At 32.5% G+C, this 26,711-nt stretch overlaps 3 protein-coding genes across 3 annotated transcripts in view; 1 reads left to right on the top strand and 2 right to left on the bottom strand.

Moving 5' to 3' along the window:
- Window positions 1-1,071: 1,071 nt before the first annotated feature.
- Window positions 1,072-12,213, bottom strand: LOTGIDRAFT_103296 (hypothetical protein; the record flags this gene model as incomplete). The annotated part of the gene is made up of 14 exons (XM_009045555.1): window positions 1,072-1,275; window positions 1,655-1,850; window positions 2,152-2,297; window positions 2,929-3,000; window positions 3,272-3,508; window positions 3,812-3,960; window positions 4,232-4,315; window positions 7,781-7,896; window positions 8,195-8,370; window positions 9,386-9,485; window positions 9,709-9,830; window positions 10,001-10,090; window positions 10,288-10,416; window positions 12,109-12,213. Coding segments are annotated over 14 exons (1,926 nt in total), but the record flags the coding sequence as incomplete, so codon positions are not given.
- Window positions 12,214-15,639: 3,426 nt separating this feature from the next.
- Window positions 15,640-18,982, top strand: LOTGIDRAFT_208267 (hypothetical protein; the record flags this gene model as incomplete). The annotated part of the gene is made up of 2 exons (XM_009045554.1): window positions 15,640-15,737; window positions 17,559-18,982. A coding segment is annotated over exon 2 (1,413 nt), but the record flags the coding sequence as incomplete, so codon positions are not given.
- Window positions 18,983-24,024: 5,042 nt separating this feature from the next.
- Window positions 24,025-26,711, bottom strand: part of LOTGIDRAFT_227917 (hypothetical protein) — a 3,105-nt gene continuing 418 nt past the window's right edge. The window contains exons 2-3 of the mRNA XM_009045553.1: window positions 24,830-25,069; window positions 24,025-24,550 (exon numbers count right to left, since the gene is read on the bottom strand). Of these exons, the coding sequence (XP_009043801.1) occupies window positions 24,449-24,550; window positions 24,830-25,069 (342 nt within the window). The 3' untranslated portion in view covers window positions 24,025-24,448. The remainder of the gene's footprint in view (window positions 24,551-24,829; window positions 25,070-26,711) is intronic.

The raw sequence follows: 26,711 nt of genomic DNA, 5'->3' as shown, positions 1-26,711 counted from the left end.
AGATTCTTCCTTGTCTTCAATGCCTAAAAAAAATGATAAGATACTTCTTCATCAATCAATTTTTTCATTGCAACATGAAAGAATGGTTCATACAGGAGATTTAAGGGAGCAAATTTATCTTCCTATCCGAGCTATTAGTCACTTTTAATTACATTTGAAATGGCAGCTGCCATGTTTTGAACTATTGCTTTTCTCCTTGTTGAGTTTTTAGTATTCTTGTACAGAACTCAAATTATGCATTACTTCAATTTGATTACTTGATTCCTGGAGTTACACAGAGAAAGAAAAACATCTTTTAAATACCTTTATAATACCAAACATGATCATTTACTACTGAAAACATATACACATATAATTACCAGAGAGAAATAGGTCAATTAAACTATCAGAATCAGTAGAACTATCAACTGTTTTATTATTAATATTGTCTATATCTGGTGTTGAATTATCAGTTTCATACATTGATGGAATATACTTTGTCATATCAAAACCTTTTAATCCTGCTTCAACTTGAGCATTTCTCTACAAAATATAAGAATGAAAATAAAAAATTTCACAAAGGTAACTGGAAGGGATTGTAAAGAGATTTTTTAAACTTTTTATTTTTAGTGAGCACACTGTTAGCATTCCAATTTTCAATCAGACGTCTGTGTTCCTAGCAATTCCATTAAAATATGATGTCACTATCCCAAAGTGTCTAATACAATACAAGCAGATATTTCGATAGTGACGTCATCAAACCTTTAGTGGAATTGCAGAACCACAAACACTGACTGAAAAATTGGGAAAGTGCAAATCAACACTTTCCAACATACACATCAAAAGTTCATAAAATGTCTTTACAATTTCTTTTAGGTCCTTGGATAAAATTAAGCAGAGGAAAGTACTTAATTCAATGTGTCACAGAAATCATGAAAAATTCATTTAATGAGTTTCTAAGTGGGAAATAGCCTTTGAAACCACTAAAACTAAGTGGGAAGCTCAGGTTTACCTGCATCAATACAAGTTTCCAAGAATGTGATGTAACAATGTTGGGCAGTTGTCTGCTGTAAACACTAAGAAGGAAACTTTCTACTTGCCAGTGGTAAGGAATACAATGAAAGATGTACAAAACTTTCTTACCTCTAGTATATCCATTGTCAAACAAGACTCTCCTGTTCTTAATTGAAACATATTTTGTACCCCAAACAATTCTCCTTGTCTAAATCTATTGCCCTGAACACCATGAAATAATCTTTTAGCATTCTCAGAACTCACAACTACATTTCCAAGTTGCTGAAAGAAACAACAATTTTTAAATAATTCCTTGCTCGGAAATATTATTAAGCAAATAAAAAAGAAAAACCTGTTATTATTTGTCATTCATATTCACTGAAGAACCTTCTGCAAATCAGTAGATGATTAAATTATTTCAATTTAACATATGAGGTTTTGAACATTCCACAAATTATTTCATATACCAATGTATCAATTCTTCCAAGGGCATGTCAATTATTACCACTGTATTCAGAAAATATATTTCAATTTCACTTTCACTGGTCTTTTGGTAAGTTTGCAATGTTTTAATTTGATACAGAATTATGAAACATAGAATTGCATTATATTGCTTAACTTGTAATATAAGTATGTACAAATAAAACAATCCTTTTTATACCTGTTTATAAATTTGTCGTAAATAAACATTTTCCTCGATAGTACCGGCTGATATAAGTCTGTAGACTTGAACATCCTGTCTCTGTCCTATACGATAAGCTCTATCCTGGGCTTGTAGATCATGACTTGGATTCCAGTTTGGATCAAATATGACTACTCTATTAGCTCCAGTTAGATTTAAACCTAACCCTCCTGCTCTGAAAATCATAGGAAACTTATGAAACTCAAAAATAAATCTTAAACAAAATATGTTTTAATCCCTATTGTCTATTGTCTAAAAATGTCTATCACCAAATCTGCTTCCAGTCCAAGCATAAAAAAGCATGATATATGTTTCATAGAACAAATCAGGATCTTTCATCTAACATTTATGTGCGTTGATTTAGAAACATCAGTACAAAATAGACAATAGAAATCCATGACAGATTGGTAAAAGTTTTACACTGATCTATGACATAATGGGTTGCTGCAGGATGATAAATACAGATTGAAACTCACTTTGTAGAAATCAAGAATATAAATATATTGGGATTTTTATTGAATTCTCTAACAAGTTCCATTCGTTTTTTATTACTGACAGAACCATCTAATCTGCGAAACTCATAACTTGAACTTATCAAATACTGTTCTAATATATCTAATAACTAGAAAATAAATAGATCAGATGCTTCTAATTTATATAATTCATTCTTAAAGGGATCTTACTAAATTTAAAGGGTCAGGTTCGCCATGTGTTTGACCAATCGTACCTTAGTCTAAGAAACAGGATTTATTTTTAGCTAAGCTCATCACTAAGTGTTCACAGTTCTACATCGAAATTTGGGCCATGTGTGTCCAGGACAATCTGCATTAGAAAATTAAACAGATAGCTTGTCTTTTCTTGACTCTGCCATATATAGGGAAGACATATATAGAAATAGAAAGAGAAATTCTCAGTTTGAGGTATATTTGAGGGAATTATGCAATTTCCGTACATTTCTCATACTTCAGAAGACTATTTACATATATTCAAGACTCAAATCAACTCCCAAATAAGGGGAATCTGTCCTTTTCAGCTAGAGATACTTGTTAGATAAAGCTTCTCTCACTTTCATATATTCATTACAAGTCATTTTAAATAGGACAATGGAGGAAATGGTACAATTTTTTTTCATAGAGAAATGATGTCTGGAAATCTCAAGAGAAACAACTTGTAAACTTATAAATCTGTGGTCAATCTCACACACACACACACAAACCAAAATTGTCCTCTTCTTTAACAGTCCCTTGACATACCTTTGTAGAAAGTGAGAATATCAAAACTTTACTGTGTGTTTTCTCAAATACTTGTAATAAACCTTGTAAAACCTGAAATAAGTTCCAAACTTAAATTAATAGTGCTGTTCCAATGACATCAAAAAATTTACCAGCTACAAGGTGTGTGCATATAAGATGCCCCAATTACAAGAAAATCATCTTGAATGCAGCTACCCAGCAAACTTTCATTGATTGCATGCTGTATGGACTTTGTTGTCTACATTAGTTCCATAATGAAACAGAAACGTAGGAGAAAACTACTATTTTATTTCATAGGCAATCGTGATGCCTCTGTACAAAAAAAACATACAAATTCACAAACCTTCATTTTTCCACAGTATCTAGGATCTGATAATGTTCTGAAAGTAGCATCTTTTGTTAAATTGATGAACTCCTGATGATCTTTGAGAGCTATTTCACAAATTTCATTAGAACGTGTTTTCTGTAGATAACTCGTGCCCTCCCTTGGAATCAGTAAAGCTACATGATTTGCTACTTTCATTAATAAATGCATAAATGAAAATCTTATACTTTGAATATTAATGCCATCTCTATTAATCTGAAACAATTGATACAAATTTCATAAACGAAAAGCATAAATGACCATTTCTTCAATATCAGTTGAAAAATACAATATTTAAACATACAACTGTGACTGTTGTTAGACTGACATGGTCAACTCAACTATTTTAAAACCACATAGAAAGATGTATGGATGTATGGAGGCAAAAAATTACTGTCTCAATATCAAAGACTTTATAGCACTTTGGAAGACATCAAATTACTTCAGCTAGGATCAGATGATGGAAAAATCATTTAGTGTTACAGTATGAAGTAGTTGTCAAAACATAAAATTCAGTACCTTAAAGCAGCATTTTGCTCTAGATTTATCACTACCACAGCTACATGGATCCTCCATTTTTAATACCAATAATAAATCAGGATGGTTTAATATAGCTTTATACACACTGGTCTGTAGGTGGCTCAACTTACAAAATACTACATTATCATCTACAATCAAGATCACAGTCAAAAATAATATATGTAATGGCAAAATCTCTTTCAAACTTTAAAGTCGGTTTTCAATGGGTATCAAATTAGATAGCCATCTACTAGATCATATGGAGCCAGCATTTTTATTTCCTCAAATAACCAACAATTTTCAACTGATTCAGATCCAAAATTTCTAATATTTCATTGAATTTGGCACCTTATATCTGATAATTCCAAACATTCAGTAATCATTGCTTTTTGGACTAAATAAGAAAGCCACATGTATTACCTTTTTCAGGAAGTTGATCAGCTATCAATGCTTTCATTCTTCTTAACATTATCTTCTTTCGTATTTCACGAAACTTCTCTTTTTCTACAATTATAACAAATATTAACTTGACTAATAATAATACAAACATACTTTGAAAGGGACTTAGTCTGAAACTTGCTGTCAGACGTGTGTCAAGACACTCTGCCAATGATGCACGTCAGGTGGTTTGACAAAGACAAAGTGCACTGTCATTCCACATTTGAATAGAACATAAAAAGAGTATTATGGACTAATGACTTACAGTCACTGAATGGTAAAGACCTTAAGTAATTGCCCATTGATTTAAGAGAACCCATTGTCATATGAAACTTAATGTTGTGGATTTTAAAATTTCCTAATATCTTAATGTCATTGGGGCATGATGCTTTATGGTCTTTGAATTTGACATGCCTTATCCTGATGATATGTGATAAGTGATTGTCAGTGCTTTTCAACTTTTAGTTATTGAATGTTATTAGAACCTTGTTGACCATCCAAATTCCTATTGAATCATCAGGACTCTTTGTAGGATGGGCTGTGTAAGACGAAAGGTCATGATGACTTATATTCACTAAATCCAAGTATTAAAGTTAGACTTAAAGTATCTGAGTGCCAAGTGACATACAGTAATTATTATCTGATGATGTTAACTAATTGTCATAGAGTCTGATAATCCATCTCAAGCACCATCACAGGGCCTGTTAATTAATGGAGACTGCCTGTTGATGTTTATTAACTGATTTTGGACTTGTGGTAACTGATTGAAAGATGGCCTGATTGACTGTCACAGGGTCTAAAGATTGTATATGATGACTTATATTGACCGATTGCCACAGGGGCAAATGAAGTAAGAATTCAGCACAAGATAAAATTCTGCACTGATCATTATATAGACCATTCTCTTGCTATGATCAGGATTGGAGTCTACCTATTCATCTAGATGACAAGTTTCAAAATTGGCAAGCCAAATGCTAGTATCCATGTCATACTTTGAATTGGCATAGAGAGAGACTTGAATTTACTATATAGACAGCAAACAAATCAAATCATCTTATAATCAATAAGATAATAATTCAATAAAAAACAACACAATTCATATCTTTTTAATTCTAAAATATACACTCTTCAAATCATTAGATACACATCTCTTCAGTTTCCCAAATTCTCAAAATGCCACAAGGAGGTCATATTCAGGTGTTTTTTCGTCTACATCTATATTTTTCAACATTTTCACAGTTCGTCCAGACCCTCTTATCTACAATTATACAAAATTAGAAATGAATTTTGATGACATAATACCTTAATGTGATACTATGTCTTAGAATGAACATAAAATTTAAGAATTTTTAACTTGGTCAAGAAGATATAAGATTTGAACGACATATAGAAACGAGGAGCACATAACATGGCCAATAAGAGCATATATTTATCAGTACCTGGTGTCATAAATAACATAACAAGATCCTTATGTAAGCGTTTTTCAATAATTACTTAGTTTTGTGAATTTTCCAATTTTCCAGATTTTATAGGGATTCTGTTGCAACTTTATGACACCAGGTAAGTTCACTGATGAATATATACTTATATTGACCATTTCGAGAACATAAATTTTATGTTCATTCTAAGACGTAGTATCATTTTAAATACAAGAATTAAAATCAATAAATTGGTTTTTGCAACACAGAAAGATAAAAGACACAAGGAATCTGTATCAAAAAATTCAGAAATCCAGAAAAGAAACCGAATTTTTAATGAAATTGATAAGAAACATTTTTCAAGGCATTTTTCATGTAAAGGCATCTTAAATCATTCAATTCAAATATCATTTCAGAATAGTAACAATATTCAAATTCTTTATCAATAATAAATATCATGAAAAGGTTATATTAAGGTATTAGTAAATGGAGAAGGTTAGAAAACAATATTCAATTCCTAGATTTGACAGACCATGGAAACTCTATTTGGAAAGAATACACTTTCAAATGTAATCATTCTAATAAAAGTCTTCAACATATTGTTTTATTTGTTAAACTGATGTTACAAACATTTTTCTAGTAAAATTGTTTGTTAAACCAGAAATTCAAACTACAGAGTATCAATCTTTTAAAATTTAGTTATTTCGGTTATAAAATCATGCCAAGTAAGTGACCTTTCATGATGTCACATGGTTCATAAACCTGACAAATTAAAATTGTAAAATCCAATTTGCTACATTGGATGGTAATGCATAATAAAATTCTTCCATTGTAGTCTAATCATCAATACCACTGTTAAATATCTGTAGATAAAACATAGTTGAATTAGACTATATTCAATAGTTGCTTAACAAATCAATGGATAAATGATAGTGGAATATCATTTCAGAATAGTTGTAATGGGGTTTTAAAGATAGGTGGGGGGGGCCAATTCATAAGAGGAAATGTATAAAAAAAAAAATGGGGGAACCCATTCAGAAAAAGAGGAAGACAAAATACAAGAAAGCTGATAAGAAAGTAAGTCATAAGAAAGGAATGAAAGGTGGGGGGAGAACAAATTCACAGGAAAGCACTTACAAATAATAATGAAATAAATTACCTGAACCTGAAATCTGTTTCTTCTTGAAAACTTTTCCTATTATTTTGTAGCAACAAGATGAAGTGTGCCCTGGGATGTCTGCAACCACAATTACCATACAATAAAGGTGTAGAGAGGTCTGTACCCTATACTGAATTCAGCTCACCCCCAACCTGTGAGTGTCATCTGTGTCTTAATCTTTAAAACTTAATTTCAATATACATGAACTCTGAACAGAAATCATCCATGATTGAGGGCTAAATAACTCAATTGCACTCAATCAGACCTAATGTACCTATGCTGGGTTTAAAATACCTTCCTTAAACTGTCCTCACAGTTTTTCAATTAAACCATTGTCGAAATAGTAAAAAATTTTGTAACAATTTATCTTGACTTAATAGGAAACTAAAAGAAATTTGAACTTATGATGCAAATAACGTCCGGTTAACTGGTGATTTCATTCCAAGACATCAGTGGGGAGTGGGGAGAGTTCAACTTAATTGAATATATAGTTAATTTTAAACATGTTGTAATTTAATCAAGACAAGTGGTGTCTGTCTCTATCAGACTGGATGATCTAGAACATAAAAGAATTCTGAACTGGTTCAGGCTCCAATGAAGGCTATCAACATCCATTATCCATTGTGATTATTTATAGACTACTCTAACCTAAAACCTTGGTAAAAGATTCATTATATGAAACATTTGCTTTAAAAACTGAATTTCAGCAATATGTTCTTGTAACACTTTTCACAATCATAATCTGATACCCTGATTTTCAACAAATGAGAATAGCTTTTAGACTAGTCAATTCCAGTCCATTATGAACATTAACTGACAGGTATGGCTATTGATATTGTAATTCTGCTCTGTGTTACAGTTAGCTGTAATGCTGGTCTATTTACTCTAAAACTTTTTAACACGTTAACCTTGATAATCAAACATAGCAATGTATAAAAACAACATATAACCTACTCTTTCTGGCTTCTGCTAATTCACGTTTTGTGACATCATTTCTCTGTCCTTTTTCTATTGGTCGCACAAACTCTTCTGTAAATTCATACACAGATCCTAAAATTCCTGGTTGAGCCCTAAATATACATAGTTATATTTCTGATACCTTGATGTGTGACTTTGATAAAGCTCATAAACAGACACGATCTAGCACTCAAACAATATTAATTGTGTGAAAGCAAGTTTTCCTACACTATTAAAGGGAAGAAACTCTATTCTAGTTTGATCACAGACTGGGTCCATTTTGACTAGAATTATTGAATAGCTTTGCCATAGATCCGTTTTGACTATAATCTCTATATATCAACAGACTGATGAGTGAAGAGATACAGAATGGGATCTTTCTACGATGACTGGAACATGTAGCCTACATACCAGTCTAAAATGGACCAGAGTTCCACCATGTTATTTTGTAAGGCAGTACCAGTCAAACCATATCGTAGTTGAGTTGGTATTTTACGTAGGGCTTGAGTTGTTAGAGACTTCACATCCTTGATTCTGTGTACCTCATCTACTATTACTGCTTGCCAATCAACACTACATATATCATTCTAAATAACAAATAAATACTGATAGTTGTCATCTTAGAGAAGGATTTTAAATGCTTTAAGTTCAATTGTAAGAATATGTATCATTTTCAAAAGAGACTTTTAGTTTTGCCTTTATACCTATTGCAAAACTTGTTCAGTAGAAAAATACACAAAAAACGACAAATATTTTTCTGAATACAAGGCTGTCATTTCAAAATTTACACTCTGTATAATAGTTTGTATTTACGTGTGTCAAGAAAAGCAGAATGCAAAATTCTACTTTCAACCGTTTATTTAACATTATGTCATTCCAAATATGACAAGTGGTTGCCTAGCAAGATACGCCCACTTTCCTGATACATTTTCAGTATATCAAGGGCAGTCACCTCATCATTATAAATGATCATACCAAATTTCATTTAAATCGAATGAATGTAGTCTCTATTGTGTTCACAAACAAATTTTGACACGTTTTTCATAAATCAAGGGCAATAACTCAAACCCATTCATCGAAAGATAGCCAAATTCGAACTTGTCCAAGATCTCATCATTATAAATATTTACACCAAATTTCATTGAAATTGGATGAAAACTGTAGTTTCTATTGAGTTCACAAACAAATTTTGACGCGTTTTTCATTAGTCAAGGGCAATAACTCAAAAACCGTTCATTGAAAGATAGCCAAATTTGAACTTGTCCAAGATCTCATCATTATTAATATTCACACCAAATTTCATTGAAATTGGATAAAAACTGTAGTCTCTATTGTGTTCACAACCAAATTTTGACGCGTTTTTTATAACTCAAAAACCATTCATCGAAAGATCGTCAATTTCGAACTTGTCCAAGATCTCATGAATATAAATGATCACCCCAAATTTCATTCGAATCAGATGAAAACTGTAGTCTCTATCAAGTTCACAAGCTAATTGTGGACAGACCGACCGACGGACATGGGTGACGACAATATACGTCCACATTATAATTGTGACATAATATACATAATTTCTTGTGTATCGTGGTTTCTTATACTTACTAAATTGTCTCTAAATGTCTCAAATGAAGTAATAACTATTTCTAGCTTTCCTTTTTTCACTTCTGTTAAAGAGTATTCTTTATCAGTACCATGGTATTTACTGAAATAGACATATTCTTCTAAACATATCCCACGTTTTAATTAAATAAAAATTAAGAAAACCTCTTTACAATCCCTTTAAGTGAGTTCCTTCAAAAATCCATCAATTTAATATTAGGTAAGGATTTAATCTATTTATTATATTAATCAATCTCTATGAGATCTCTGAGGTGATTAAATTGTAATGACACATTCATGGGTATAAAAAACAAACAACAACTAACCTGGTAGTAAAATAGCCCCATGTATCCAATTCATCTAACCAATTATATATTACACTTCCAGGACCAATGATTAGAAAGGGGCTAGTTGATCTTTCTGGTTCGTTGTAGTTTGTGTCAGACATCTGTAAGATATAATATCTTCATATCATTCGAAACACGAGGATCAACTTTATAGAGAAATGAAAATAAGTTTACGTAATAAACAAACAATTACATCTTGTTTCATTGAAATTTTACTATTGCAAGATATGACACATACGAAAAATTTGTAAATGTAATAATAGTTTAGTACACACACCTTCTTAATAAATGATAATTTTTGTTTCATAATATCATCGTTATTTCCTTTTTTATTCAAGATGGCTGCTAGGAAACCAATCACCTGAAAATATCATTAGTATAAATACAATGTGAAACTTGCAGTAATATCTTAATGTTTAATTGGGCAGATGAACACAGAGATCAACATATTGTCATTAAAGCTTTAGCAATGTATATTAATTATTGACTTATAAATACATGTCCTTCTATTAAATACAAGATTAATGTAAACAAGCTTACTGTTACAATAAGATATACCTGAACAGTTTTTCCTAATCCCATATCATCACCAAGTATAGCACCCTGTTTTAACTGATAGTGATTGTAGAGAAACCTGATGCCATCTCTTTGATAGTCTCTTAGATACTGATTTATACTCGCTGGTACCTTAAAAATCAAAAATATTTGTATTTTACAAGGGTAACAACTTAGGTTTAAAAGATCATTTGTACTGTGCACTACATGCATATATTTGGAAGCAACAATAACAAGAGAATAGAAATGCCAGTAATGGAAATAATGCCATTAGCTATGTTGACACTAAAATAAGGATGTATTGAAAAGAAAGCAATGTGACATACGCCAACCAGCAGTTTGGAGTACAAATCATTGCTTGTAGTCCATTCACAATGGTTCATGTTTAGTCTATAGACAAATTAAGCAACTTTATGGTATCGCATCATGGTCAGATTTTATCGCATGTCTCGATTGTGTAAACAAATATCTGTATATGTATATCCTGCAACAAACAATTTTTAACATTAAGGTATTACTAACCATTTTCATCGGATTTGATCAAAGGAGATTCATATTACCCAACTGAACAAAATAACTCTGTTGTGTTTATTTCATACAATTTGTTATATACATTTCCACTAGGTAAGAAAAATGCTGAAACTTTCTCATGAGAATGGATCATGAGTTATATTGACAGAATAAGAGAATTATAATAATAAAAAGGAATGATGTAGACTGTACATCAGTAATCAGTAAAAAAAAAAGTATCGCTAAAATGTCATGACCAATGTCATTAGCAGTTTACTTCTCAGAATCATTCTGTATTCCTATTCTGTAATATTTTTTCCTTCATTATTATAGTCTTAGATTTCATATGTATCTCAAAGATAAAGAATTGTGAATATTGAATACACTGCAAAACATTAAATCAAGACAATTTAAGTCCATACTACATATGGGCGTATATAAATCAAAAGAATCCATAAAGTATTGTTGCTTGTAGAGTGTTCACAAGTTGTACTATATAGCTAATAGAATGAATTTGTTTAATAACATTCTTAATAATGATATTGACACACAAATTGAAATTAAAAGAATTCATCAAGCAGTCTGTGACTCACAAACTGTGAGCGAGCACGAACCTAGTATGAACGGACGGATGTATGACAATATGTTTCCAAACTACATGTGGGCATACAAAAATCATCAGAATAAAAAAGCGTAGCCTGTAGAGTGTGCACAAGTTGCACAATATAGCTAATAGAGTGAATTCTCTAAGATGGAGACAACATTTCAGTGAAAAATTATCAGATCATCACGAAAATTGATGGGGATCATCTTCATGACATTGACACACAATATAAATATCAAAAGAATCTGTAAAGAATTGTAGCCTGTAGAGTGAGCACGAGTTGCACAATATAGCTAATAGAGTGAAAACACTGATTCAGACACGATATTTCAGTAAACAATTATCAGATCGTCAAGAAAATCCATAGGGATCATCTTCATGACATTGACACACAAAATAAAAATCAAAAGAATCTGTAAAGAATTGTAGCCTGTAGAGTGAGCACGAGTTGCACAATATAGCTAATAGAGTGAAAACACTGATTCAGACACGATATTTCAGTAAACAATTATCAGATCGTCAAGAAAATCCATAGGGATCATCTTCATGACATTGACACACAAAATAAAAATCAAAAGAATCTGTAAAGAATTGTAGCCTGTAGGGTGAGCACAAGCCAAATGTGATGGGACAGACCGATGGATTGACAGGGTGATTACAATATATACCTAAACTATTTGTGGGTGTATAAAAGTGAGACATACCTGTACAATGTTCTGCTCATCTCCATTATGTGATAAAATAAATGGTACTTTTGCTCCTGGAGAGGGAAAGGAAAATTTGGGTTTCTCCATATCATCATCTGTAAAGAAGAGTAAAAATTTGAGGAAAAAAACAAATATTGAATAATAACAAATGAAGAAAAAACACACAATAACAAAATATTTCCACTGTTAAAAGCGCTCAATACATTTGTACAGCGATAAAGAAATATTAAAACAGAATCTGAAAGATAACTGATCTATTTCAGTCAGTAATACTTCTTTGCCACAAACATATTAATAAAAAAATATCAAAAAATTGTTTGGAATGCCATATTGCTCACATGACATTTTTTAGTTTTGTCAAAAACAATACATTTTGTGATAATTGATAAAAGTATTTCATTTTATCATTTGCGGCAAGCCTAATTTTACAAATGCAAAAGTTGTTAAGAAAAGGCCAGTTGAAAAGCTCTGCTGATTAGTTCAGACTTAACCACTTTCAATCTACGGCCCTCTTTAAAACAATCCCAGCCTACCTTTATAATGAGAGCCTTCTAGTTCTATGTCTAAAGTAGACTGACATCTTGCAACATTAGGTTTTGTACTTTTCATTCCAGTTTCTCTTCCTGGGGTACTTCCAATAGTAGATCTCTTGACACCTTTTCTACATGAAATTCATTTAACAGAACCTTATATAGGGATATCTTGCAAAGCAAATGAAATCTATTTGGGCTGTTATGTCTAATACCATGCAGTCCTATGCAATATGAATTGAGGACAATCAAGTAAGCAGGCAAGGTAAGATATCGGCATTACAGCAGTTTACTTGCTATCAAATAGCCAAAGGTATATTCATTTTCATGTTAATTTCAAAAATTCGGTAACTAATTGTCTGAGCATTAGAAACAGTAACATACTAACCTTGTATTAGATCTGACTTCGCCTCCACTAACAACAGCCACCTTCTTCCGTGTTTGAGGAGTTGTCTTCTCTTGTTGCTCAGAGCATCTCGTACTTTCAGTCTCTTCATCATTGTTATCGTCATAAAAACCATACAAATTCCTAAACAACAGAAATTAGATTAAATCTACAAAATTTAATTAAATATATTTGAAGCAAATGTGGGTTAATCTTCCAGAAAATCTGAAGCCAATGCAAAGAGATCACTAACAATACTTACTCTAGTCTGTTTGCATCCTCTCCTCCACATAAAGGTGAAAACAGTCCACTATTTTCTTTTCTCAATTGACCTAAAGTAATAAACAAAATTTTGAACCATTTAATCAATGCATCTTTAAAACTGATAGAAAAAGAAAAGAAGGTAGTAAGGAGTTGCATTTGGTGACAGGGAATAATGATAATGATCGAATTTTTGCTGTTCTCACCTTTCTTATTTTGAGCTGGTGAAGTCAACTGTTCTCTTTCTAATAATTCCTGAGTCTCAAACTCAGTATCATCCTCTTTACTAAATCCATCAAAACTAATAACAGCCAGTGTTTTATTAGACCCCTCACATCGTTTTAATTGTTTAATTTGTCCATTATAGATTTCACCATCTTCTGACCACTTAACTCGACACAAGTCACCTTTACTCCAAACTGAAAGATTAATTTTTCATTTGCAAAAATTATAAAAACACAAAATATAATTTCAGTGAATGAATGTTGATTTTGGAATATGTATTAACTGTAATTTATTCATTCCAAGCTGATAGTTAAAACTGCAATCTTTCTTAACAGATTGTCAGGAATAGTTGATAAAGAAATTTCAAGACTGAGGAGAATTCAATACATTCATCACAATCAAGTTCATTTTAACGTATCATTTACGATCTACTAATAAACATAGTAAATGTCTGGATTGAACAGTTTTATCAAGTTAACTGCTGGCGTTTATGTTTTGAAACATATCCTGATGTCACTTACCCTTTTCATTGTTACGTTTTGACGTTGAAGGAAACAAAAAAATATCATCTAGCATTGTAACCAATATCAGAAATTCTTCATCAGTCTACCCCATTCTGTTTCATTCCTTTTTTTCTCCTGGTGCAAGCTCTTCAATAGAACAATGATAAGTAACATAAGGCATAAGTTTGACTTGCATCTGTGCTGGGTAAAAAAACCTTAAAGACATATTTCTTCCTTTCATGGAATTGAACCTGAGACAAAGCTGGAGAGCCTTTAACCTTCGTTATCCTTGCTAAATGGAAAGAGTTTGATTTACCACATGTTCTATTCAACCAGCTATTTTCCAAATTTGATAAACAGTTTGTTTAAATGCTGATTTAGGCATGCACTTTGACTATTTAAAGATGGGTTCCCTTATTTTCATTTATTTATATGAAAAGAAAGCAGAAGTGTTCTAATGACTTGGAAAAATACCAGTTTGTCTCACAAGTCCATAATGAATTCAAAATAAGCTAAACTAGAAAAGAATTAGCTTCAGAATTCCAATTAGCGACCGATCAAGAAAGCTCAAAAAGTCTTTTTTAGTTTATCCAGACTATAATAGATGGACATTTATGATTGGTTAAATTATCATAATTATATGCATTAAGAAAAGTTTGAGATGATTAAAAATACATGATATTCATTAGAAACACCAATTAATGAAATAGTTTGCTTAATTTGACATTAAAAAGGAAAACCCTCTTTAACCTTCTTAAATCCATCCAAAGACTTAAGTTGTGTAGTTTGTTATTTATAGCAGAATTTTAATGGGTCTCAAACTAGCTAGTCAGGTAACTAAAAAGCTTAAGTTTTACTTGTTGTTTGTTGTGAATTAATCAGCTTGAAAATAAATCAAATAAAGTTTCGTTTCATTTAAAGGTACAAGTTTACCATCCATTTGGCCAATCGTTCCATAGACTTAGAAACAGGAATTTTAAGTTAATCAGTAGTAGTGTTCACAGCTCACAAACAAAATCCATATATATTCAGAATTATCTACATACAAAACAAAAAATGATGGGATGTCTTTTCTTGAGACTGCCAATGTGCTATGTGAATTTAAGGCATGTACACGTAAGTAAGGAAATAGAAAGAGAATTCCTAGTTTCTACAGATATTTTAAAGAAATTATGTTAATTATATTCATTTCTAGTACTTGTGAAGACTATTTATAAAAAATATTTATTCAAATTACGAATCAACCCTAAGAAAAAGGTGAAAATGTCCCTTTAATAAAGTAGCCTATGTAACACTACTTTCGATTTGTCTACTAATAAAACTTAAACTAAGTAAAAACTTAATTCGTCATTTCCTCAAGGATTACTACTCCTGAAACCTGACAATTTTAATGATGTAGGCTAGGCCTACAGTTAGAGACAATCTGAATGAAATACTGTTTACAAGCCAAAGTTTTATGAATATTTTGTTTTGTATGGTATTTTATCAATAAAACTGCTGACCTTTCCAGAGTTGAGTGAGCATGACACTGCACTTCTGTTTTAAGGATTCTGATTTGTCGTCTATATTTAGAACCCAATCAAATTCCTTGTAAGAATGTAGCCAACACAAATCAAAATGGCTGCCTTTAAGCTGATGGACAAGAATGTTCGTTAATGCGACTTCAATTTGACAATATCAGCTTTCTTAAGAAGAATACTTTCAGTCTACGTGCATGAACCACTAAAGGTAAAGACAAACGCTGACTTGCGTTGTGAAAGAAAGTGAGCAAATCATTGAATTTGAAAGAATATCTGGCCTCTCATAAATAATCACCATATAGCCTATGCTAACACTAACGTTAGTTAACACAGCATAACAAAATGGATGAAGAAATTTGAGGCCTATTGAGGTGTATATCTGTTTACTTTCGTGACTATGTCTATTGTGATGTCTATGGCTAGCATTTTTAGGGCTATGTTTGCATGTGTACCCTCTTTTGGAAGCAGATGAATATCTTCATCCAGATAATATGACATATTCACATCACTCATCAGTCATCACTGTCTACTAGCACAGGCAACAGGCACTGCATTTTTTGCATTGTGTCCAAACCACACCCCATTTGTCATACTTCCTCGGGGCCGTGGTAACACAAGTGAGAAAAATTACGTATTCATAGCTAGATATTGTCCAATCAAATTGGCTTTACTGTATTGGTAGCAAATTTCATCCGATCAAAACAAATCACTTGTTATGATGCTTTGTCTGCAAACGTAAACCATTACATATGTTGATGAATATGTACGATACAGGATTTAGTAAGAATTGAACCTTACTTTTGAATATTGACTTGGAAAGAATGTGTTTTTATCTCTTCAAACGGGCAGCAGCAAAGCGGTTTTGTGCATGGTTTTCATGACCTCATTTCTGTTCTACCAATCTGATTTGTTAGATTTGAATACAACCAATCTCATTTCCACGCCCCAAAAACAATGTGTAGTGGGCTTAGTTTTTAACACAGGTTAATGAGACCATGTCAAAACCCGTATTCGTGATATGTTGCATTTTTTGATTCCCTAGTCTTATGACTATGTACAATTCTAAAAATTCTTTTAAAATTATTTTCATTTTCATTTCTAAATAGGATTTGACAGTCTATTTTTTAATGTGAATGGACCTCTGCCGTGGCTGGTATGTCATAGATCTAGTTATTTTAAAGAGATACTACCTCTTAGTCTTACTTAGAATGCTCATAATTTAACTTCTCAAACTTGGTCACAATAAGAGTATCAATATAAGTGTCAATATCAAACGGTATTACAATACAGTTCCCTTTACAGAGATTTAGGAAGAAAGGGAAAGCCAACCCTTGACTGCATTGTGGTACCATAGGGGGCACAAGGACATTATACATGGTATAGAATATGTCGTATAAAGTTGGCTTTTGTCATGGCGAAAAATAGATCAGAGCAACTCCCATAAAAAGTAACATTTTTATGTCTGACCTTAAACGTGCTGATACTCAACCCGTATTTCCATGCAGAGTTGGCCCTTAGTTTCATGAAGTATTTCTTTGATTCATGAATTTATCCGATTATAGATAGAGGGATTCTGTTATGGTTATAGCTTTGGGTAGGTCTAAAAATGAATATATAGGCCATACTCTTATTAGCCAAGTTTTAGTTTAACACATGTAAGCTTATCTTTTCGAAATTTTGACATGGGAGTCTTATATTGACTTGGCCCTTAGTCTAGTTTATTCAACAGAATAGCATGCAGGCCAAGTTTTTTTACACTAACAGTATCATGCATATTAAAATGTTTTTCTCATATTTAATGCACTTATAATCAAAATTAACTATATGAGATTATCATAGATTCTAAGAGCTATTTGGTTATTAATTTATATTATGTTCATAATTACTATATACTACTTAATAGCATTTGTGATTATGAAAAGTTTAAATTAGATTAGAAAATTAATACAAAGATTGCTTTACCTTAAAAAAAATTTGAAATTTTCTTGCTGAAAAAGTTGATTACTCAGGCTTATAATTTATTTTTCAGGTTCAGAACAATGGCTGACTCAAGTTCAATAGAGACTAGATCAAAAAAGAAGAAAGGTTCGTCCAACTCAAAGAAAAAAACCGAAGAAGTAGTCAAACCAACATCACCTCCTGCAGATACTGGACAAGATGAAGCCAAGACTGACACACATGCAAGATCTTCTGGCTCACCAGATCCAAACTGTTCCATCTGCCTTGGCAAACTGGAAAACAAATCCTTTACAGATAGCTGTTTTCATATGTTTTGTTTTGTCTGCCTGCTTGAATGGTCGAAGGTTAAGAATGAATGTCCCCTATGTAAACAATCTTTTAAAAGCATCATACATAATGTCCGTTCCTATGAAGACTATGACCAATATCATTTGATCATTAGTAGACCACGTTCCCCTGAACATCCATACAGTCGCAATTTCCGGTATAGAACAACTTTGACTGAAGATAGAGTTTTCAATCTACGAAATAGAGTCATTGGAAATCCAGTTACAGATCCAGAGACAGTCCTACAACTCCAAGCAATTGGTGCACCAACCAATTACCCAGTACAAGCCTATGAAATGGCAAGACAAAATTGGAATCGTAGACGACAAGCCTCAACTTCTGATTTTAGACGTAGAATTTATACAAACGGAATGCGTTTGACTGGTATTCGTGGTGCCAACAATAGAGTTAGAGAGTGTTCACCCGCTTTTTTTACAAGGAACCCAGCTCTCACTCACCGATTAGTTCCTTGGTTGAATCGTGAACTGAATGCTTTATTACACGATGAAGAATTACACGTTCAGTTTCTTCTTGAACTAATAATGGGTCTTGTTAAACGATTTGACATTGGTAGTGAGGACTTTTACCAACATGTCTCTCCTTTTATTGGTCGTCACACCCGGCAATTCATGCGAGAGTTTGAGTCATTCGCCAAGTGTCCTTATTGCATGGTTGTATATGATAAAAAGGCTATGTATGAACATGTTGCAGAGTCTGTGTCTTCCGATTCCTCCACAATCAACTCTGTTAGTGATGATGATAGTGATGTTCAATTTATATCATCCGAGGCTGCACCAGCCAATGAAAGAACCAGTGAATATATTAACCTTCCAGACATAAGCTCAGAAATCCAGGTCACCAGTACAGTTGACAGTCCAAGAAATCAAAACTTTTTACAGAATGCAGGATGGATGTCCCCAACACCAGGACCTTCTTGGGGCTTTGAACCAATCATGCCTCCATCGAGACAGAAGAGTTTCATTCCAAGCTTGAAACGTTCTGTTGGTGCTTCTGATACTGAAGTTGATTCCAGTGCAGATTCATTAAGTTCTGCAGGCAGCGATGTGCAGGTGGTTGCTTATGACAAGCCTTGGGAGGAACGGTCACCAATCAATCTGTCTTCTGAAACAGAGATTGAGAGACCTGTGAAAGAAAAGAAACTAAAAGAAAAGAAGAAAAAGAAAAGGTCAAGAAAATCAAAAGAATCCAATAATATTATGCCATCCATAAGTGCAGACCATCAGAGCTCTCTTCTCTTTTCTCAGTCAGCATCATTCACAATTGATGGCCCCTCCACAAGCTCAACCCATAGACGTAAAAAGCACAAATCAAGATCCTGGAGGGATTCTCATTATAGAAATAGAGCCAACATACTTTTTCACAGACGCTCTACATCTCCTGAGATGTCTGATACTGGCAGACAAAAGACTTCTGCAGAGGGTTTTACTGATTATGACTCGCATCGGGTCAAAAGAAAACGAAAACATAAACACTCAAATCAAGAAATAGAGGTTCCTTCTACATCTGTTGTAGATCTTCCTTCAAGTTCTCATACTGTTCCATCAACTTCTCATGGCCATTCTGCAGAAAAGAGGAAAAAAAGAGAGAATCGTAGTCCAAGTGTAGAAATAGTGAGTATTCATAAGAAGAAAAAGAAACACAAAAAACATAAGCATAAACATTCTTCTCATAAACATTCTAAACTTAAGAGTTCAGTTGTAGTTGTTGGAAATACTGAACAAGCTTCTCAGGAGGATACTGATGCTTATGAAGATGAATCTGTGACTTCTGTACCAACATCTTCTGCAACCTCCTCAGCACATACTTCGGAGACCAGTGGATCTGCTAGATCATTTATTGATGTAGTCAGTGGTGTTTGTGATACTCTTAACCCAGTAGAAATAGCCTCCAGTATTGCAAAAAGAGGTGAGGCACCTGTTGCTGCAGAAGGAGATTCACAACTAGCTGGGGTTTTGGATTTAACATCAGTTAACTTAGAGAAAGTTCATGATGATGTGTTGAAAGAATCACTAGAGTTGGAAACACCATCTTCCACCACTAGCAAATCATGTAAAAAGCACCCAACTGGACATAAAAAATCAAGAACAACGGAGCATAGTACAAGTCAATCCCTCCCAACTCCAATGTCCTCTATGAATCAAAGTTTCCTCCCATCCTTTTCCAGTGTAATGATGAGAGGTGATCCATTGATGGGACCAGTCAGTCGAAATGACAGCCTTGCACTTTATTCCAATGTACTACAGAGCTTTCAGCATGCATTTTTGTCTGATTACAATCCTCAGACATGGCATTGTCGTCCAGCTTTTCCACTTCGAGCATCAGATCCAAAATATTACAACTCATGGCTTCGCAACTCTTCTTCTTTCACTTCAATGCATTTCCCTCCACTATCTTCTTTCAACTCAAATGAAATTGTTGATGTTGATGCCTTGCCACTCGATTTACGACAGGGTCATGATGAGACTAATAAATTTCATGGACGAAGCAGTTCTCGCTCTGGTGGCCTTAAGCCATCGACAGTGACGTCATCACAGACAACTTCCATATCCAGTGATGAATCAGTCATTCTATCACCCCCTTTAGATATTGTAACAGTTGATGAAAGTTATCCCTCTAATTTTGCAATAAATCAAAGCAATTCTTCTATACCGGTAATAAGTGTTTCTGGCACTGAAGATTCAAGCTCAGATTCGAATGTTGTAGACTCAACAGACGGAAAGTTAGACATTTCTGATTTAACTGGACATAATAATGAAAATTCAGATTTGGATGTATTTGGTGACAGTTATCGTAAAGTTAAAAATAGAAAACCCTCAGAAGATTATTCTTATCGCATTCTTAAAGAACAAAGTATACCAACAAGCTCAGGATTATCAACTGAGATAGACCTGGTTGGTGGAGATAGCTCAGACTCTACAGTTATTCATGGCCAAGTGGAGGAAGGAGAGGAGGAATGGGATATTGAACCAGATGTAGAAATCAGTGATAAATGCAGTGATATGTCAGTCAATAAACAGTTAGTGGAGACTGAACCTGCTTCTTTACTACCCTCCATGAACAATGTTAAGCAATCTAATATTTCAAGTGATGATCCTCGAGAATCAAATTCTGTTTGTGTGACAACTGAACCCATAAATGTTAGTCTTAACTGTGATCTTCAATCTTCCACCAGTGGTGAAATTTTACCTCCTAGTAATGTCAATTCACTAGATAAAGAGATTGTTGTGCCAAATTCTCAAGTTGGAGGACTTGAGGAACCATCAAGTGAAGCTGTAAATCTTTTTACTTCTCTTCCTTGTTCTAAAATGTTAGAGGACTGTTCTTCAAGTGTTGATAGGACTCATTCTGTGAATGATGTTAATACATGTATTGAAAAAGTGGCAGATTCCATAAACCTTCCACCTGGGGAATGTGACTCTGTCAATCCTTCTTCTAGTTCTGAACACAATAATTTTTGGAAAAAACAACATGAGAATCAATTAGTGAATTCTGAATGGAGAAATGAAGAGTCAAGTAATGAGACTGAAGATTCTGAATCAAGTTCTACAGACAGTTACGATTACGATTCCTTTAAATAACATCATTCAATACTTAAGATTTGATATTGATATATCTGAAATATTTACTGATTTGTGAATTGAGTGTCAGTTGAGTGTAAATGTTGTGATTAAAGGTCTACATGAATTTTTGTGGTAATTTGCAAACTGTATTTTTGGCATATAAACAAAGGCTGTGGATCTTGGAACATTTGAGCTGGTCTGTCATGTCAGGAAAATAGATCCACATCGTACAGCTCTAGTTCATTCGCGCATCAGTAAAAAAAAATTTAAATTTAAGTTTCTTATGTTAAAAAGAAGATCGTAAATTCAAAAATATGTTACTTGTAGTATTATGACTTAATTTAAAACTTACAATAGTTAGATGTATTTTGTTTACAATCTTGCATTGTCTAGCAATTGCAATTTCTGTGGTTATGGCTCAAGTTCTATTGAAACCAATTATAACCATAAATACTATCTGGAATATTGAAGTTGGGATTGTCTTTTTTTAATGCAAACAAAATTGTCTTTCCATACAAAATTCCCATTCAAATCCACCTCAATTTTGCAGACATATTTGATGAAGTCTGGATAATAGAGATCAAATCAACTGTCATTGCTGATTAATAGAAACTTATGATTGCTTTTCATTCTTTTATTCATATTGGCATTATTGAATAAGGTTTGCTATTAATTTATTGCTAAATTTTGCTTTTTTGTTCAGAAATATCCCTACTATGACTATGATTCCAGGGTGAATTTTTATTGATACTATTTGTATGTCATAATAAGAAAATTTTCCTGACATCTTACAGTAGAAAAAATATTTATGCACATCATATGACTATCAAAAGATTAAAATAACATATATAAATAACCAGTAACTGACTTAATTCAAATTCAGACATTCTTGGTTTTATTAGAACTGTAAGTTTGCAATTTTTAAACAAACCAAATGAATTTTTGACCCATGAATTAAGTTTTACAGAACTTTACTGTAGTCAGTTTTCATGTATTGTTATCAAAAGTCACTTATTAGAAAATGTTGGTTTATGAATTTTTCACATTACTATATATCCAAAAAATGTATGGTAAGTTTGTAATATTAAGCAATTTAAGTGAACTTAAAAGTTAGAAACTCTTGATTTTTAGTAAGAAATGCTTTACTGATTTAAGTTAAAAATATATATTTAAGTTGTTTGTTGATGATTATTTATGATTTTATCTGTAGTTTTGTTGTTTTAATTTTTTTATTCACTAAATTGCCGACATCTACACCTTCTGTGTTCGTTTGCAAATTTTCTACTAATCAAGCGCTTTGTTGTCATGATTTGTATCTTTGTGTACTACATTTCAATTTCAAGAGTCTGGATAGAACTTTTCAAGATATAATGGACTGAACTCTATCAGTCCCTCTTTTTAGCACAAGAAATCAGTATTATTTTCTGTTTACTGAACAACTACATATGACTAAGTTGACTAGTTGTATTTATTGATTATTCTTGATATGTACAAAGCTCGCTGTGGGTATACATAACTGATTCGGTACAACTATATTTGTGTATATGTAAGTAATAAACTATTATGTATACAGGCCTATGATAGACAAATTGATGTATATGAAATAATTATGTAATAAAGAGAATGTCTAATCAATCCCGTTCTATTTATTTTATAGGGTAAGTTAATAAGATAACAGATTTCTTGTTGGAAGACTACCTGTTCAGAAATACGTATTCTTTGCAAAGGCAATATGAGCACAAAAGATGTAGACAATTTGTGATTCACTTTAGTTTTCTTGGCTGACATGTCCAAGATAAAATCATAAGCACAATGAATGCTGTATGGAAAGGTTATTCAATCTTCATTATGTAAGCTACACATGGTGGCAGTGGAATAGATCAATCTGTAGCGAGTTGGATGTCTGCTAGACGATTAGGTGCTGTGGGTTCAAATCCTCCTCAAGGCAAGAAAAATTCTGATGCATTATACTAAGTCAATGGTTGCTCTCTTCTTTTTGTCAAATCTGCAAGCTAATGGGCCACAATACTTCCATAAAGCATTTCTGGACTACAGAAAGATTGAGAGCAATAATTTATTTTGTAATTATTAAAGATGGGTTGCCATATTTTTTTTGTGTCAAATTAGCACATTATTTGATTTATTTGTGTTTTTAATTAATTATCATGTAATCTTAATCATATCATTATGTTCTTATGCATGTAATTAAGAGTTTAACCAATCATTAATGTGCAGTCTGGATAACAAAAAAACTTTATTAAGACCTTTTTGATCAGTCACTCATTCTGCTGGTAATTCTCTTCTAATTTAGCTAATTATGAATTAATTATGAACATGTAAGACAAGTTGGTATTTTTCCACGTCATTAGAACACCTCTATTTTCTATTCATATAGGTATTAGTATTTTCATTTTCATGAATGAAAAAAGGAAAACCCATCTTTAAAGCAATGGTTTGTCAGTTCGCAATACAAAGGTCACAAACAATACCTATCACTATATGAGGTAATTGGATAAAAATTAACATCATATCTTCAAAATTTCAATATATTCATTTATAACTGTGATTTTGGTTATGTAGTAATAGGAATGGTTAACCTCCACTGTCTTATAACAGTTACCAAAACCGGAGTGAAAAAAAAAATTGTGTCCCCACTTTGTCATACGTTGAGGTATCAATACACATCCTTGCAATATGATACATTGATTCACTGATATATCGTACCTGCACTAGAAAAGAAAGACATCATTTTAACTTTTAAACGCAGATAATCTGGACACACATGAATTTGTAGGCTCAAATTTTGATGGTGAGCTGTGAACACTATTACTGATTAGCTAAACTAAAAAATTCCCGTTTTTTTAGACTAAAGTAGATTGGTGAAACAGATGGCAAAACCTGTCCCTATCAATTTATTTAAAATTGCAAGCAAAATGAATACTAGAGAGTTTAATCCCATTTACAACAAAACTTACAATCATCTAAATATTTGATAATAGTTAAATATGGAACTTGTATATTTTAGAGCAGAATCAATATTCCTCATATAACACTATTGCGGTAAAACAGCTCCCAAACTATCATAAGGTGGAGGTGGTAATGGAGCTTTCTTCTGTCTTTCTCTTTCTGCTTTCATTATTTCATATCGTTCACGCTACAATATAACCCAAAGAAAAATATATGAAACTATTCACTCTATGACCAAATAAAAATAAAACGAGTGTTTGTCCTACTGCCATGCAATATCTTTCCACAAAAAAAGGACAGTTTCTTAAAAATATAAAGTGTGCATCCTGCAACTCTTGGGCCAGCACAGATTAATATTTCCATGCAATATGTTATTTAAGTAATAAAAGACAGGATGACAGTGTTCTCTATCTAAAACATGAGTACACACTAATGAAATAATCTCTATGAAACTATATGTTTTTACCTGTTTTGAATGTGACATACATTCAACGAAATCTTCAGATTCTTTAGAACAAAGCTCCAAATGTTTGTTCAGACCAACACGTGCTAAGCATCTTTGTAAGTCCATATCCATTCCAGAACAAAGAGTTCTTTGACCTGATAAATTACCATGAGTAAAGTCTGTTAAACCAGGGATTTTAACCATAGGAAAAATCATAGTCCCCATAACCGGACCCTTAGGTTGACTTTCTCCATCAGTCATCTAAAAATAAAACTTATTGAAATAATAAAAGTTGTAATGCAGAAATATCCAGTGAAAGTAACCATATCGGACTGAGGATTACCCTCCATAAAATCATATGAACAAATATTCATATCATAATAATGGAATTTGCAACAACCTAGACACCCAGTACCGGTACTGCAGTAAGCTAATTTTTTTTTAGTTTTGTAGGATCTAGAGTTTTAAAGCCACCCCCTTGGAACATTGGAATGGTTACAGGCCTGCTGTTCCCCCACTTCGATATGCCCCCATAGTTCCAACAATGGCAACATAGATAGAGAACTATGTACACTACACAACCAAGTACAACTACAAACGGCATGTAGTGGTTTCCTCCCTTTACAAGTTCCTCCCTGGTGGTTTTCCCCCCAGTGGTTTCCACCTCTTTTTAATCCTAGTGGTTTCAGCCCCTATTCTGAGTGGTTTCCTCCCCTAATGAACATATGATAAACTAATTAAAAACCTGTTAATCTTTATCAATTATTGTGATGGATTAACATAATATCAGGAAGCCATTGGAATAAATTGTATAGTTATTCTTAGATATAAAATTTTATCTAACTCTATTCAAATTTGACTTGTTCAACAATGCTGAATTGTGTTGAAATTGCAATATTCTTGCAAGACCAAGGCATGCCATGATTTGAGGTGAACAAAAGTCATAGAAAATGTGATACAGGTGTATTAATAGTAATTTATCTTATATAATTTCAATATAATCTAATACCGCTTTGCAAATTAGTTTCATTCATCACAAATTAGAGATTAGAGATTAGGTAGTTGAAAGACAACAAGTCACTGACACAGGATGAAGTACCAATTGTTAATGACAAGTTTATGAGATTACATGTAGCAGCATGGGGTCGAATTCCTTATTTTGTAGAAATTGGCGGCCATTGACAGTAAGACAGATGTTGGACTGCATAGACTTGTCACAAATTAAAGTGAGGTAAAACCAGTTCTCATGTAAAGGGTTAGAAAAGAAAGACTATGGTAGGTAGGTAGATGACAAGTTCACGTTCGCTTCCAGTCAGAAAGACTAGGTGGAGGTACCTCCTTTCATAAACCTTACTTAATCATTTAATTACAATAAATTACAGTTATCAACCTTTTTAATTGGGTAATTGTCATTTTTTAATGATTGTCATTAATTAAACCCTTCTTGTTTGCGATTTGTTAAGATAATAGAAATATAAGTTATTTTATTTAATAAGTGTCACATATCATTAAAATATAAATATATAAAGAAAGAAGAGGCTTATGAGACACATAACAATTAATTTTTTTTTTAATAATCCAATACACAATTTGATATCCAGTTGAAATTGACCATAAGACCAAACCAATAAAGATTGCCTAAAAAAAATTAACTCTTTGTTTCAGGCAAATCGTGTATACAACACATATAATTATTAAAGAATAAAGAAAAAAAATAATTTGAATTAGGGAAAATATAACTACAGATTTCTATATCTAAAATGTACGGAGCCCCTAAGGCGCAATTGTAAACATATTTATTTATTATTTCGTTTAAACGAATTAATTATTTCGTTTAAACGTGATAAATGATTAAGGCGCAATTGTAAACATATTTATTTATTATTTCGTTAAACGAATAATA

This window comes from Lottia gigantea, assembly GCF_000327385.1.
Source record: "Lottia gigantea unplaced genomic scaffold LOTGIsca_1, whole genome shotgun sequence".
NCBI classification, from domain to species: domain Eukaryota; kingdom Metazoa; phylum Mollusca; class Gastropoda; family Lottiidae; genus Lottia; species Lottia gigantea.
This window is presented reverse-complemented; position numbering and strand designations above follow the sequence as displayed.